Below are 16,442 nucleotides of genomic sequence, written 5' to 3' on the forward strand. Positions count from 1 at the left end.
GTTTCAGGCTGACTTTCTGCCTGGATTTCTCTGGTTCCTGGGTCTCTGGCTCAAGGTTTGGCATGCCAAAGAGATCTTGGCTGTCTGGGAGAACCTCCTGGATGAAGTCCGGGGTTGCTTGGGTGCCTTTGATGGTCTCTTGGTTACTTCCAAGGCAGCCCTCCCAAAACAGTCCATGTGCGTCCCACCAGGTCTAGTGCTTAAAGAGTACGGAGTCCGCAGCAGAGATTCTCCTGTGAATCGCTAAATCCAAAGCAGATTGATTAGTGCAGGATGAGATCAGATAATTTGAAAAAGAAGTTTGTATACTCTCAAGGACATATATCCTGAAAAAATTAGTTATTCCCAAAAAAATTGCCATGTGGACAAGGCTTTGTTCTTATCTAAGCTTGAAATACACAGTGTATCTTTGACATCCAAGAAATAGCATATAAAAATCAATTGACTTCTGAAGCTGTATGTATTTTCCAATAGGAGATTTGATATTTAAAACAGATTTTGGTATAGACTTGAAGCTGAACCCTGTATCTCATCTTACATGAGAGAATGATTTTCAGCAAAAGGAGATGTAACGGCTAAACGTATCAGTCTGACTTTGAGCTTGTAACTGGAGAGGTCAGAAAAGTCTATTCTACAAATAGGCAACAAAAATGCTTGCTTATTAGTCACTAAAAGCCAGCCAGCAGCTGGCATCATCTTCAAAAAGCCAGTAGTCTCTTCCTCAAGGTATTGAATTTATATGAGAACAAGATGCAATTTCTATCACAGAATTAAAATGTTTAAAAATACTGCTGTTAAATCCAGTTCACCGTACAACACACAACTGGATGTGGATAATGTCTGTGTCTTGCAGTCCGCATCTTCTTTCAGAAATAGGAATTTATGGATGACTTGCAAATCCAGCCAACATCAGGACTTTGGCAAATACTGGATTAATGAAGAGGATGGCATGATGCCTCCTGACCTATGTAGTTTTACACATTTGCGCCAAAACAGCTACATGTACTCGATGTAAGCTGTATCAAGCTTTCCTAATTAAGCTTCTCAGGCTCTGGATTTAAATAACTGTCAATAGCTGCTGAAAATTGACTTTACCCTGATGGTGGTGTGAGCTGCTGACTGAAACGTCGAAGAAAACCCATTTTTGGACTAATTTTAGCCCATTTTTGTCCTTTAATTTTTTTAAACTTGGTTTAACATCTGCACAAGTTTTGGAGGTAATCTTAAACATTTTATTCTCTTCTATTTCTTTGCTATACATATATATTGAGATGTAGACTGTTTACCAGACCCCCTATATATTGAGATGTAGAGTGTGTATCACACCCCCACATGAATCTGTGTGTGTGTGAGAGCTCTAAAGACATACTGTTTATTCCAGAATTCAATACCAAAATACTCTTTGTAAAGGCTCAATCTCATTTGTAGTCTAACATGTCCTCCTTTTTTCCTTACAGAGAAATGGAATGCCCGAATTACAGACTTGAGAAAGCAGGTTGAAGAATTATTTGAAAGAAAATATGGTATGTGTTAACAAACTCCTTTCCAAACAATTGCCTCTAGCCCTTTGACAGCGGAAGTCTCAACTTTTTGGCATGCATCCTGTTTTTGACTCTGGAACATGCCAGAACTGACAGCACTGAAGGGTTTAATATCGTACAAGACTTAAAGCTGGAGAAAATAGCTCTTTATGAACGCGTGGGCCAGGATTTTCAAACTTGGGTGCCTAAAGTTAGGGACCTAACTAACTTTATTCTTTAATCATGCAGAGCATCCTGGTCTCTAGTAAACTCTAATCTTCGGCATCCCCATTTGAAAGTTGTGACCTTTACTCTTACTTCTATTAATCTTACTAGCAGTAAATCAAGTCCTTACATAAAGCAATATTTAGATCTGTTACTTGGAAAGCCCTTCCTATGGTAATGATTTGCTTCTTTGCTGTTGTGGATGGCAAATTGTTTGTTTGTTTTTAAAATGAAGCGACAATCATGTATTCCCTAAAAGGAGAAGGTAACGCATGTGTCCGACTGTGAGGCTGATTGTCATGTGTTGCAATCAGAATCATTTCTGTTTCTGTACAAGAGAGCTGACCAACTGCATTTGTTGACAGAGGGGCAAAGGTTATTACGTTCTTAGAAATTGATATTTTTTTCTGGTACCCATCTACTGTTCAAAATGGGAGTATCTTTTTGGATGTCGTTCAAAACTAGAGTCGTGACCACTTAGTCATTAAATATCCAGGGCCAGATTCTCATCTGGCATAAATCTGCATAGTACCGTTGAACTCAAATGCTGACTAACTAAATTGACCTGATTTTAGTGGTGCTACACAGACATAAATCCGCTGAGAATCTGGTTTATAATATCTGGTTTTGATATGGAGGGAAGTTGTAGTCCCAGTGGCACCACCTAACTTTGAATTTGGTGGTTGCGTTTTAGCTTCCCTGAAAGTCTCTGATAGTTTGTTAGTGAAGGGCAGTCTTGCAGCCACCTGTCTGAATTAATACTTGAGGTTATGGTGCATGCTTCAAAAACTGTCACCTTATGTCCTAGAAGTGGCTGCATATCAGTGAAGGGTGAAGTGATCCCATATTCAGAATCAAATTCTGTCTTCCTGTATGTATGCATATCTCCTACATTTCAATGAGTTGCGTATGTCCAGATTTGTGCCTATTCTTTGTCATATTACTCAGGATTACTAGGTGAAAGGTACTTGACAAATGTCAGTCATGATTATTTATTACTGACACTTTGAGTATTATCATTTTGTATTTGGATGTAAAGTAAATGTACAAATGTATTATAGTGTAAACGCAATTCCTTAGCTGGCGAATACAGATTAATTTGAAAAATGAAAATCTAGTTATGGTAGAATTTGAATACCAAACCTTGTAAGGATCCAAATCAAGAAGCTTCGCTGCAGACTGTACTGCTGATTATGTCTTTGCTCTGTCTGGAGATAAGAGAATCTGCTAAACATTTTATTGATTTAAGAAAAATAAAGATTTCGACTTGTGAAAACTTACCTGTTGTTAGTTATTTCTTTAAATAGCATTCTCGTTTTTATTTTAACACTGGTTTTGGTTGATGCCTTGTAGTGATCTGACCCTTCAGAATTTTGCTGTTGCACCTTTATCTTTGCTTCCCTATGGCCATTTCTAGTTTACAAACATTTCTTTCCTCCTGAAGCTGTTCCTTTGGGTTTGTGATGCTTCTTACCACTCACCCACTAATTTACTTGGCAGAGCTCTAGTATTGTAATAAAACTTCCCTAATGAAGGATTAATATAATATGTGGCAAGTTTCATGGATTCCCATGTGACTCATACTGTGGAGATCATCTCTGAATATACCATTTCCTAAAAATTTCTCCAGATGGATCTTTGTCACTTTAATATAGTGTCCTGTTCCTGTTTGGGCCTATAGAGTTGAAACCATATTAGCAACAACTGTGATCAAACTAGACTATCTTCATACAGTTTTCTATCATATTTATCATCTTATGCAGAATATAGGACTAGTACAGAATATTTTCAAAGTTTCCTCTTTTGTGTAACTTGCACATTGGGCTGCCTAAAATAATAATAATACGTTTCTTTCAAAATAGGACTTCAAATAATGTGTATTTAAATGCCCTTAAATACTCAATTGGCTCTTCCCCATATATAAAATGTGATTAAGCATTTGGTATACAGTTAACTTGATTATTTTGAACATAGCCTATGTCTGACTGGCTCCCTGCACATTGAATTATATCACTTGAGAAAGTGCCGTGACGGCCATATACTTTCAGAAGTCATTAACGCAGCTGAGATTACTCTGATTTGGCCTTAACTCAGATTGCTGCGCTTCTAGTTAGTGGATCACTTACTGGACATCATCCGATTCTACTGGAATCCCTGACACAACTCTATTAACTGTAAAGGAAACAGGTTCAGGCCTACAGCATGAAATCTCACTACTGAGTCTTGTGCGATATCTAGCCAATACAAGGAGTTAGGGAAAGAGTTGCAGCTGGTATGTGGTGCTCTGCCTTCGTGAACTTACCTGTTGATCTAAGATGCTATACTTCTGTGTAGACTGTACAAAGCATCATGTCTTGAAGTACTTAACTGGTTTTGTAGCTATGTAAGCAATGTCATTGTTAACTCTAAATTTCCTTGAGAAGCCTCCTGGTTTGTTTTGGAGTGTAGATTGTATCTTAGAAGGATGATTTCTTTGCATTACTGACTGCCCTTTCAGGGCCAAATTCTGCCCTCAGATACATCATTAAAGTCAGTGAGTTGTATGTGTAGTTACCCCAGAGCAGATTTTGGTCCATGAAAAGGCTTTCTCCCTAGTTAACCTTGCTTCTGATGTTCATAGCTAAACGCCAAACAACAAAATACACCAAACAGCTTGGTTGGTAATAGAGAATACTTGGGATTAATGTTCTTCTTGTTGCAAAGGCATATTGAGGTGATTTTCTGACTGTGCTACCAGTGAATGAGCCATTAGCTTTTAATTTTTGAAGACTGGTTGTTTTTAAGACCACATTTTTGTTCTTGGCCTTATAAGAAATGTATTGTTAGCTCCATTGGTCAATTCCTTAACTACTGAAATAAAGTAGAACTTCATTAAGTCATTCTAAAGACTGGAAGCCCGTTATGAATTATTGAATTTTTGTTACCATGTTGGCCAACTCAGAATTAATGCATTGAAAAATGTACTTGGTTTGTAATTTTGATTATTTGATACTCTACAATGTACTAGCAAATGAATCCAAAGTAAGATGAAACCTTACTGTAACAGGTGCAGTCTCTGCTGCTAAATTTTTGCTGAGAAATGGGAAAAGAGGAAGAGACACCTTGCTTGTGGGGTGTATGTGAGAGAGAGAATGGGAGAAGTTCCTACTGTAAATAAATCATAAATAGAATGGTTAGGCATTTAGAGTGATACTAAGCATTTATTGCCTGCTTATCTGCTTGTATTTATATTATTCAGATTAGCACCAAGCAAATAGCTCATCACCTTATCTAACCTGTGCTAATGTTTTTATTTTCCTTTTATCTTAAAGCTCAAGCTATAAAAGCAAAAGGTCCAGTGTCTATCCCGTACCCACTTTTCCAGTCACATGTAGAAGACTTGTATGTGGAAGGACTACCGGAAGGAATTCCCTTCAGGAGGCCATCTACCTATGGGATCCCACGCCTTGAGAGGATACTGCTGGCCAAGGAACGGATACGGTTTGTGATTAAGAAGTAAGGAGCTTTGCATGTATTTTCACTCTTCCTTTCTTCATACCGTGCTGTAACCAAAATTCTTCACTGTCTCTGAGAATTTCCAAATTGATTGTAGTGCTAGCAAGAAGTAACTTTTTCTGTCAAACCAGTAAAGCATTATTCAGGCACAGATTTGACACCACAATAGTGATTGTACAAGATCCCAATTGGTGATGAATTTTCTCTAAGATCATGGGCCAGATCCTCAGCTGGTGTAATTTGACATAACTTCATTGACTTCAGGGCTATGCCAGTTTATACCAGCTGAGGATCTAGGTGTGAATTGTAAGTTTTTCCTATCAGCATATTGTCTCCAGTTGTCCAATGACTGGTAGTGTGTGACATTCACCATTAGTAGCTTGGTGGTTCACTTCAGTCAGATGTTATAGTGCATGTAATATAAATGAAGCTGAGAGACAAGACAACTTCCATTTTTACATGTTTAATACTGTTAATGGAAGTCTCTCCATTGACTTCCATGAGCTTTGGATCAAGACTATAATTAGCTTAAGAGGAGAATGTTTTGTTTCTATATGTTGCCTTCCCTTCAGCATTGGTATTAGTTTCCCAGATTTCCAGGATATATGTTTTAGTGATATCCGTGCAAGGCCTTTCGTGGGTGTCCACAGGAAAGTAAGATGAGGCTACAATGAGAGCACAAACTCTGTTCTGCAACTGATTATTATCTTTGGGATCTGCCACCTTTGTCTCATTTGGGGAAAGAAAAATCTCTGAGCAGACATTTTGATTTTCATAGATTATCTTCGACTCTTCCTAAATTGGTCACAAGCCAAGGATCTTTAATAAAGTACAGCAATTCTGTAACCTTTCCATTACTTTTGTTGTGAGTAGTAACCAGAGCTGGCTGGAGGACAAGCATTCTTTATCACAGCAACGTTGGAGGCTTGAAAACCTTTTTTCATTCCATATGGGAAGAAAAACAAAAAAATTAAGGAAGAACTTGAACATTTTTGCTAAATGAAATTGTATGGACTTGTATTGTGAGCCCCTTGGAGCAGAGACTTTTAATTCTGTGTTTGTACAGTCCCTAGCACACTGCAGCCCTGATCCAAGATTAGGGCACCTAGGTAGTACAATAATGCAAATAATTATTAAGATTGAAACATCATTTTTGCATCAAAAAGGTCAGGTTTTTGATTCGTCTCTTTATGCCCCTTTCCGTGACGGGGATTGGAGAGTCCACCTTGGACACTAGAAGCCTTCCCTTCAAAGTTTGTATGTGTCTGTGAAAGGTTTTGGCTTCAACAAAACTGCATATCTCAGCAAAACACTATTTGTCAACAATTCTTCTGGCAAGCTGTAGTAATAGCCTTCAGGGTTTGATATTGACTAGAACCAGTATGCTGGGGATTCTGAATACTGTTCTGGTCCCACAGTGGTAACTAAGAGTAGAATTTGCTATAGAGCTATATGCTATAACTTCCCATTTGGTTAAAAACATATCAAAAGGTATGTTAATGCTGAAGAATGTATACTTGTTACATTTTTTTAGACATGAGCTTTTGAATTCAACACGAGAAGATGCACCGCTGGACAAACCAGCTGCAGGAGGTAGGACTTCTAAACTTTTGGATTGCTTAACAGCAATATGATTAAATGTCTTCTATTTGTAAAGAGGCATGAGTGGTATTCACTTTGTGTCCTTCCTGTCCTGCTACAACCTATTTTTTAGTATAATTCATGGCAAAGATACCTTTTGATTTTGGAATAAAAGTTTTTCAGAAATATATTTTCAGCAAGTAAATGAAAAGACTAGTTTTCTGGAAATACGTTGCGATTAGTTAGCAGTACTCCCAATATTTATTGCCCCCTCAACCTGACAGCTAAGATGCAGAGATCCTGATCTGTATGAAACAATATTTGCTTAGATTGTAACTCTACACTACTGCTGGGCTGGAAGTACTCTTGTCAAGCCAGAAAAATTAAAACTTAATACTTTTCAAATTCAGAGTTTGAAAAACTCACTAGTGAGATGGTCTGGTCTGTCGGATGTTGATATTGATATTGAAGGCTTAGATGGGCTTAAAATTCAAAATCCTTGATAACATACCACACCAAAATTTGCAAAATGGGAATGAGCAAAAAATGCTGGATATTCATTTATGCCGTATCCATGATTGTAAATGTATTTACAATAAGCACATAAAGCTTGTTACTGACCTTCTTCGTAACATATTTTGAGATCTACTGATGAAAAGCACTAAATAAGAGCTAGATATTATTATTACAGACCAATTAGTTTAACTTCTGTGCCAGGGAAGATAATGGAGCAAGTAATTAAAGAAATCCTCTGCAAACACTTGGAAGGTGGGAAAGTGATAGGGAATAGCCAGCATGGATTTGTAAAGAACAAATCATGTCAAACCAATCTGATCGCTTTCTTTGATAGGATAACGAGTCTTGTGGATAAGGGAGAAGCGGTGGATGTGGTATACCTAGACTTTAGTAAGGCATTTGATACGGTCTCGCATGATATCCTTATCGATAAACTAGGCAAATACAATTTAGATGGGGCTACTATAAGGTGGGTGCATAACTGGCTGGATAACCGTACTCAGAGAGTAGTTATTAATGGCTCCCAATCCTGCTGGAAAGGTATAACAAGTGGGGTTCCGCAGGGGTCTGTTTTGGGACCGGCTCTGTTCAATATCTTCATCAACGACTTAGATGTTGGCATAGAAAGTACGCTTATTAAGTTTGCAGACGATACCAAACTGGGAGGGATTGCAACTGCTTTGGAGGACAGGGTCAAAATTCAAAATGATCTGGACAAATTGGAGAAATGGTCTGAGGTAAACCGGATGAAGTTCAATAAAGACAAATGCAAAGTGCTCCACTTAGGAAGGAACAATCAGTTTCACACATACAGAATGGGAAGAGACTGTCTAGGAAGGAGTATGGCAGAAAGAGATCTAGGGGTCATAGTGGACCACAAGCTAAATATGAGTCAACAGTGTGATACTGTTGCAAAAAAAGCAAACGTGATTCTGGGATGCATTAACAGGTGTGTTGTAAACAAGACACGAGAAGTCATTCTTCCGCTCTACTCTGCGCTGGTTAGGCCTCAACTGGAGTATTGTGTCCAGTTCTGGGCACCGCATTTCAAGAAAGATGTGGAGAAATTGGAGAGGGTCCAGAGAAGAGCAACAAGAATGATTAAAGGTCTTGAGAACATGACCTATGAAGGAAGGCTGAAAGAATTGGGTTTATTTAGTTTGGAAAAGAGAAGACTGAGAGGGGACATGATAGCAGTTTTCAGGTATCTAAAAGGGTGTCATCAGGAGGAGGGAGAAAACTTGTTCACCTTAGCCTCTAATGATAGAACAAGAAGCAATGGGCTTAAACTGCAGCAAGGGAGATTTAGGTTGGACATTAGGAAAAAGTTCCTAACTGTCAGGGTGGTTAAACACTGGAATAAATTGCCTAGGGAGGTTGTGGAATCTCCATCTCTGGAGATATTTAAGAGTAGGTTAGATAAATGTCTATCAGGGATGGTCTAGACAGTATTTGGTCCTGCCATGAGGGCAGGGGACTGGACTCGATGACCTCTCGAGGTCCCTTCCAGTCCTAGAGGGTCTGTTGTATTTAGAAAATATAACATGAGATCCAGAAGAATGCATTTATGAACCTGAACTTAAACCAAATGTGTTGCACATAGATGGTGAAGGTAAAATGAGATGTGAATGGCTAAACTGGCTGTATCATTTTTTTCACTTTTAAGAGTCTTACTGAGCTAACCTATCAGATGAAATTGGCCAAAGAAAAGATGCTATAATTTGATTATTAATTTGACAGGGTAGGCTTTCTGTCTCCACAGTTGATGCCATTTTAGTGGTTAGGGAGTATATTTATCAGAGTATGGTTGGTTAAGTTAATGTATTTAAAGTGGAGTGTGAGATTAGGCTGTTATGTGCCAAAAATACTGTATATTAATTGTGCTATTGGTTATCTTCATGGCTACTGGCATAAGGCAAGACTTACTAAGAGAATGTGACTATTCTCTTGTTATAATGCAAAAGATAATTGATATTACCCCTTGATCCTTTTTCCAGTGGTAAATAGTCTCAATAGATAACTCCTGCGTTCTTTTGCCTCCACTCAAAGATACTAGAAATTTCCACTCAAAGATAACAATGCAAGCATTTATCAACATTATAATCCATATCCATCAGTTTCTTTTCCCCCAAACCTGGAAGACAAAGGATTAGGTGGGTTTTTTTGTTTGTTTGGGGTTTGTTTGCTTGTTATTTTAAGAAAAATACATATAGCATTGTGTGTATGATGATTTGAGAATTACTTTCTTCAACATGTGTTTTGATTGTTATTATCCTATCCCGCTTCAGGGTCAGATTTTGCTAATTGTCTGAAGCTGAATGTTCAGAGTCTATATACATTATAATGTACCTTGAAGCGATGGTAGCTCATATAAGCCTCTTAAACATTGTCAGCCTTGATCTGAGAGGGGGAACTGGGAATGCTGGAGAGTTCCTGAGTCCATGGTAGAGGCGTGAGACCTAGGAGTAAGAGTCTGCATTGGTGAAGCTTGTGTATCATTCTTTGTGCGGGCGTGTATTAGTATTCAAAGAAAAACAATTAAATACCTGTGTTAAAAAAATGAGGGTTTAAAGTGTTAGTGAATAGCACCCGTGTCTCAATTGCCTTTACAATCTTGCAGTTAATCAAAATAATTAAGGAAAGTTATCTTTGTTCTGTTACTATTAATTGTAGTGAAAGAAGAGTGGTATGCCCGAATCACCAAATTAAGGAAGATGGTAGATCAACTTTTCTGTAAAAAATTTGGTAAGTACACTGCTAGTATTCCAACTTCTTGTGTGGCTTTTAACCCATAGTAGGTTGATTTCAGATTAGCTATCCTTAAGAAAGCTTTCTTGGATCCTTCTGAGGCATAAGTGGATGAAACTCTTGAATTAAAATTTTCCAGATGCTTGAAATCCTGACTGTTAAGCAAAAATAAATCTTATTGCTGTAATGTTTATTCAAAAGGGTAAATTTACAGTAAAGTTCATCTGTAAAGTTACCTTTTATGGTTCCGATTCCTTTTGTATTTAGATTTTTCTCTCTAGTTGTGGTAAAGCAAACAGTCAGCTTATTTTTCAGTGTACAGTATAACATCAGTGGCACTGTTAGGATTAATAGCTGAGCATTTCTGGGCTTTTTGAATTTTAAATGCTGTTTCCCCCAGCCTACATAGGAACGTGTACAGGTCAAGAATGAAACTACTGAAAGTGTGATACTGTATGAAAATAAGTTCAAATCACTTTGAACCCAATCCTGCTTTGACTTTTTCTCCTGTGCAAACCCATTGGCATTAATCTGCAATCCAGCGCTGTTGGTGGGATACGTACTGAACATCAGATGAGACAGTATGATAATTAGTCCACTAAACTGTGTCTTCAACTTGGAGTCCAGTGGGTTTGGATATTCTTTGCTATGCTAGTACCTAATGTTACTATTTATGTGATGGCCCAGAGACTTTGTGATAGTTTTTGCTGAATCAAAATGTTTGGCTGGACTGATCAATCATTGGATCTATGTTGTTGAATTTCTGTTATTCTAACAGCTGAGGCCCTAGGGAGCACTGAGCCAAAAGCTGTCCCATACCAGAAATTTGAGGCACACCCCAGTGATCTCTATGTGGAGGGTCTGCCAGAGAACATTCCATTTAGGAGTCCGTCCTGGTATGGAATCCCTCGACTGGAAAAGATTATTCAAGTGGGCAACAGAATAAAATTTGTAATCAAAAGGTAGGTGAACATTTTAGTGCATACATTGAAAAAACAAGAGGAAAAGGCCAAGAGATTGATTGATTTGAAGCAAAATAAAAGCTTTCAGCTTTATAACACCATAAAGCATTCTGAGTTCTGGTTCCAGCAAACAGAAGATATTTCACATTGCAAAGAAAATTGGTGTTCGCAATTGAGGCCATAATCTTCCTAAATATCTGTATAGCAGCTAGCCCATTTTGGTGACAATTTGAAATAAATAAAATTAAAATCAAAACATAGATTCATAAAACAAAAAAATCATTATTCAGAGACTGTATAGAACAATTTGATAACCTGCTCTCTAATTACAGGCCAGAACTACTAACTCTCAGTCCAGCAGAAGTTACTCAACCAAGATCAAATACGCCAGGTAGGATGCATACTGTATGCAAATTCCATCTATATATTCATATGCAGAATAAATATATGAAATTAATTTTTATGACCTCCGCGCATGACTAAAGTGGTACCAAATATGTATAAATGAAGAGAAACTCTCTTTAATATATTTGTACTTGAAGGAATCTTTCATATTTTGCTAAATTAGAAATTAACCGCAATCTTTGTAAGAACAAGTGTATGTGTTTGTTTTGAGATAAATATACTGAAAATTAACTCTCTTCCTCATTTTACTGAGTAGGAAATTTTTTAAACGTGTAAGAGGGAGGGGGTGCTCTTTGGTGTGGGAAACAAATTATGGAGCACAACATCATTTTTAAAGAAATGAAGCACAACACTATTTTCGCTTCTAGGAATACTGGTATGCTCTTCTCAAGGTTTATAAGAAACCAATAATAGCCATCCTTGAAAACAATGATCTGAAACACATTATGGTTGGTGTCCAGCTAACCTCTGACACTTTAGAAATTGAATGGTTCAGACGTAAAACCTAGCGAAACTTAAGTTCTCAAGAAGTTCTATTAGGGCCTAATCCAAAGCCCATGGAAGTCACTGTGCATCTTTCCATAAACTTCAGTCTCTTAATGTCTTGTGTGATCATAATCATCTTTTAAAAGTGAGAAGTGCCTCTCCTTCTCCAGAATGAATTCTTAAAGAACCATAAAGTGAAGTGAAGGAAAAGAACCAGATGACTCTTTCAGGCCTCCTTTTTTTAATCTCCTAAAATAAGGGAACTGCTAGGAAATGATAGATCAGATGTCATTTTGTAAGTACATAGTGATGAAATACCAGTGTACACTATAAAGTTCAGAACTTATTTCATATAAAAGAATGAGTCCCCTAGTGGTGGTAACACAGGACTAGGAACCTGCTTTACTAGATTTCTCTAGCCTCATTTACCCACCTGGGTGCACTGTCTACCAAACAGCAGTGTTATGACACTGAATTTATTTGTAAAACATGTTGAGATCATCAGGTCAGAGGTACCAGGTATGTGAAGATTGGTACCTGATCACTTTAGTCAGAGCACAGTTTGATTTAGTTAAGGTGCTGTATTCACAATTTTCAATCCATAGAACCACAAAAAATGTTAGGTTTTACCTAACCAGGGAGTGCAGGTCACTTTTTCCGCCAAATGTTTGCGGTTCAATAGTATCCGCGTCTTATCAAAGCATATTGGGGATTTTTCTTGGCTTTCAGGGACAAGACTTGGTATGTCGAGATAGTGCAGCTTTCAACAGGCTACCCTGCAGAGTTAGGCAGCATCTAATTTCAGTCTTGCTGCCAAAGCTGTAGCTCATCGTCCTACTGTACAACATAACTGGCATGTTGACAAGATAACTGCAACAATAAGTATGAACAATATCAGTGATGAAAGAAACTGCGTTCATAGCATCTTATTCTGGAAGAACTGGCATGCAGCAATCACCATTTAAAAAAAAAAAAGCCTCATAGTGATTAGAATGACATGCTGATTTCCCACTGGTTATTATATCTGTCATCAGCTGCTGGGAAAGACTGGTGCTCTAAATACACACAAAATGTTGCCTGTGGTCATATCCAGGGCACAAGTTAGACAAATAAACACAGAAAACATGTTCAGTTTGGCTTGAAACGTTAGTGAAAACCACTGAATGCAACATTCTTTCCTGGCAGTTAGTCATAAGGCAAAACTGGAGAATGTCCCCTGTGCCATTGTTGCTAAAGCAGACTGTGTCCCCCGAACACACATGCCAATTTTTTCCAAACAATTCAAAATGTTAGTTTTGCAGATACCAGATAGTTTAGGGGGACATCATTTTGATTGTGTATTTTAAAAAAAAAATTCCAGAATTTTGGCTAGTAAGAATATTATGGTGCTCTTTGGTTGGATAGAAAACTTCCCCTCGTGTGTTCAGCCCAGACAATATTTGCTTGTGCTTCTCATGTGGTGGCACTATAAATCTAAAAATAAAGCTGTTCAGTATATTTTTTCACTTGCCAAGTTAAGGCCCCAATCTTGCAAATACTTTCTTCTATGCATAAGATCGTGTGTTAAATGCTTGGAGGACTGGGGTCCATGTGAGCTCTTTTAAATTAGTAAATAATATAAATGGTGAAAATTATGAAAATTCTTTGGTTTTTGTAATTGAAAGGGTTAGACATAAAATGGACCAGATAATTTGTTCATTTGAAATATGATTTTGAGCCTGGGATCCGGTGCACATATTGCTTGTTTCACACACATGCTTTTTTAAAAAATGCTGGTTTCATTGCTAAAGTACAAGTTTTCTCCTCAGTGGATATGATCAATAATTATAATTGCACTGTTTGTTGGGGAATAAAATGATTATATTTAAGTATTTATGTATTTCCACTAACATGCTCCCTGCCTCCTTCTTCACCTAATTTAGAAAATTGGCTCCTGGCTTGCTTTCTGTCACCAACTTTCTTTTATAATAAAAGCCAAGACTAAATTATTTTTGATAGTCAAAATTTATGACAATGCTCTAAATCTTCATATTCTGTTCTAAAGATTTTTAATCTCATGAGGTAAAATTGTTAATAATTCTTGTTATGTCAAAGCCACTAAAATAATTCCTTCCCACTGCCCAGGGTCCTGAAGGACAAGTTCATACATTTGGGACACTGATAGAGGTTTATAATCATGCTTAGACATATTTTCCCGTCATTTTTAATATATTTTTATATATATTATATATTTAACATTGTGTAGAATTTCAGTTACCATAATAATCAGTACACGTGTAACTCCTTTTATACCAAATTGTGATTGCGCACCTTAGAAAGTAAGACAATTTTTTGCATTGTTAGTTAGACTCCAGTGATAAAAGAAATACCTTTAGGACTACCACCTTTTCCCAGATTTCCATTGTTAACATAGTAACCCAAGATGCATCTATTTTTGATTTTCAGTCAAAGAAGATTGGAATGTCAGAATCACAAAACTAAGGAAGCAAGTGGAAGAGATATTTAATCTGAAATTTGGTGAGTTAAACCTTAAATAAACTGTGTTGTAGTGCTGCTCTGTTTTAAAACAATTTTCTGTACAAGGAGTATTGTGGTACACGATAAATTAGAACAAATATTTAACCATGTGGCAGAACAACAGATCTGGGAGTCTTGAGGTTTATTCCCTACTCTTGCTAGTGGCTTGTTATGTGACATGGGGCAAATCATAGCCATACTTTTTGTGCCTAGGCTTCTCTAAAAAGGGGATTAATTATGTTTATGCAAATTCATACAGGACTTTAAGATCCTTAGATGAAAGGAACTCGTATAAAAAAAGTAGCAGATACTGTGGACCTAGATTGATAATTATTGCAAGATCCTACCTAGCGAGATCCGCAAAATCACTACATGCGGTGATTCCAAACTGTGGAATGATGGTGGGAAAGTTGTTTTAAACCCCTTCTCTGATTCCGATTAGAGGTGCTACTGCCACTATAACTAATACAAATGCCAGCCTTAGTAAGAACAATTGAAATAAAATGCCTCCCATCTGAGCTCATCACATAATCTTTATTTTCAGCCCAAGCCCTGGGGCTTTCAGAGGCGGTGAAGGTTCCCTACCCTGTGTTTGAATCGAACCCTGAGTACTTGTATGTGGAAGGCTTGCCAGAAGGAATCCCCTTCCGGAGTCCCACATGGTTTGGAATTCCACGCCTTGAAAGAATTGTCCGTGGAAGTGGCAAAATCAAATTTATTGTTAAAAAGTAAGTTTATCATTTGGTTATTTTTAATTGCTGTTTGCTGAAATTATATGAAACTCTTCCTGGAGCTTTTGGGTTTTTAAATGCTGCCTAATGTTTTTTATAGATAAAACAAAGTGAACTATTTTGGCACATTCACTTGTTCTGATAAAAGGACATGCCTTCCTGATTAAATTTCATGAAATGGGGTGTATGTGCCTAATTGATGTCATGCAGAGTGTATCTAGGGAAGATAGTAGTTCTGCATCTTGAAGCATTTCCCCCCCCCTAAAGTAAATGCAAAAGGCAAGGTACCTAGCCTTAGATTTTGAAACTTTCTTATTACTTTACATTGACTGACCCATACTTCATGATCTAAAAGACTGTTATAATGACTTTATATAAATTTGTCTGAATCCCAATAAATAAGTAAATAATTCACTGTACTACTTTTTGTATCTGTAATTTATTAGACTGCATTTTGTAACATATTTTACATTTTTAGGCCAGAGCTTGTCACTTCTTATTTGCCTGCTGGATTGGCTAGTAAAGTAAACACTAAAGGTAAGTGGTTAAACATTCCATACTGCCCTCACCTCAGAGGCCCTGATTCTGCTTCCGTTACCTGACTGAGTAACAGCTTAGTACTTGAAAACAGTACGGGCTACTGATAGAGAGAGGTGCTACCTAGCATGAGCAAGGGTGGTAAAATCTGTCCCAAAGGGTTTTCCTAAAAACACAAAACCTATATTCTTTTAAAACATTGGGAAATGTAACAAAAGTCACACTGAATATCTGCTTAAGAGCACACCAATTAATTACACCATTCATTTATTTTATGATCTGGAGCAACACAAATCTGGAGGATGTAAAGGACATAAATTACAAAGCTATTGGGTCGCATTGATTTTGCTGTTAACAGCATCACCTAGTATATAAGTTGGATTTTTTATTTAAAAAATAAGACATTTCTTAGAGAAACTGTCAAGTCATTTACAAAATTACGGTCTTTATAAATATCAAAATGAATCAGCTTTTTGGATTTAGATAATAAAAAGTACCAAAGATGTAAATTCCATTTAAAACCAGTGTGCCAAAGATATTAACTGTCTTTATCTTGTGTGGTGCTCACAATATGTAGTGAATATTGAATGAGCGTCTGTCAGACCCGCTTATTTCACAAGCAATAAATCCACTTTTTCAATTATGTGATCTTACTTGCATTGTTTTGCTTTTATAAAGCATACCATTAAACAATACACATTATATGTCAGATGATTTTG

General features: G+C 37.2%; 1 protein-coding gene across 9 annotated transcripts in view; it reads left to right on the forward strand.

The window, feature by feature from the left end:
- The window catches only part of GTF2I (general transcription factor IIi), a 73,151-nt gene that overhangs the window by 39,640 nt on the left and 17,069 nt on the right, over positions 1-16,442 (forward strand). For all 9 annotated transcript variants that reach the window (XM_032786944.2, XM_032786938.2, XM_032786942.2 and 6 more), the window contains 9 exons: positions 1,458-1,523; positions 5,057-5,240; positions 6,775-6,833; positions 10,011-10,082; positions 10,864-11,047; positions 11,380-11,438; positions 14,384-14,455; positions 15,000-15,183; positions 15,665-15,723. In XM_032786944.2, coding sequence (XP_032642835.1) covers positions 1,458-1,523; positions 5,057-5,240; positions 6,775-6,833; positions 10,011-10,082; positions 10,864-11,047; positions 11,380-11,438; positions 14,384-14,455; positions 15,000-15,183; positions 15,665-15,723 — 939 coding nt within the window. The remainder of the gene's footprint in view (positions 1-1,457; positions 1,524-5,056; positions 5,241-6,774; positions 6,834-10,010; positions 10,083-10,863; positions 11,048-11,379; positions 11,439-14,383; positions 14,456-14,999; positions 15,184-15,664; positions 15,724-16,442) is intronic.

Source organism: Chelonoidis abingdonii, chromosome 20, assembly GCF_003597395.2.
Source record: "Chelonoidis abingdonii isolate Lonesome George chromosome 20, CheloAbing_2.0, whole genome shotgun sequence".
Taxonomy (NCBI): domain Eukaryota; kingdom Metazoa; phylum Chordata; order Testudines; family Testudinidae; genus Chelonoidis; species Chelonoidis abingdonii.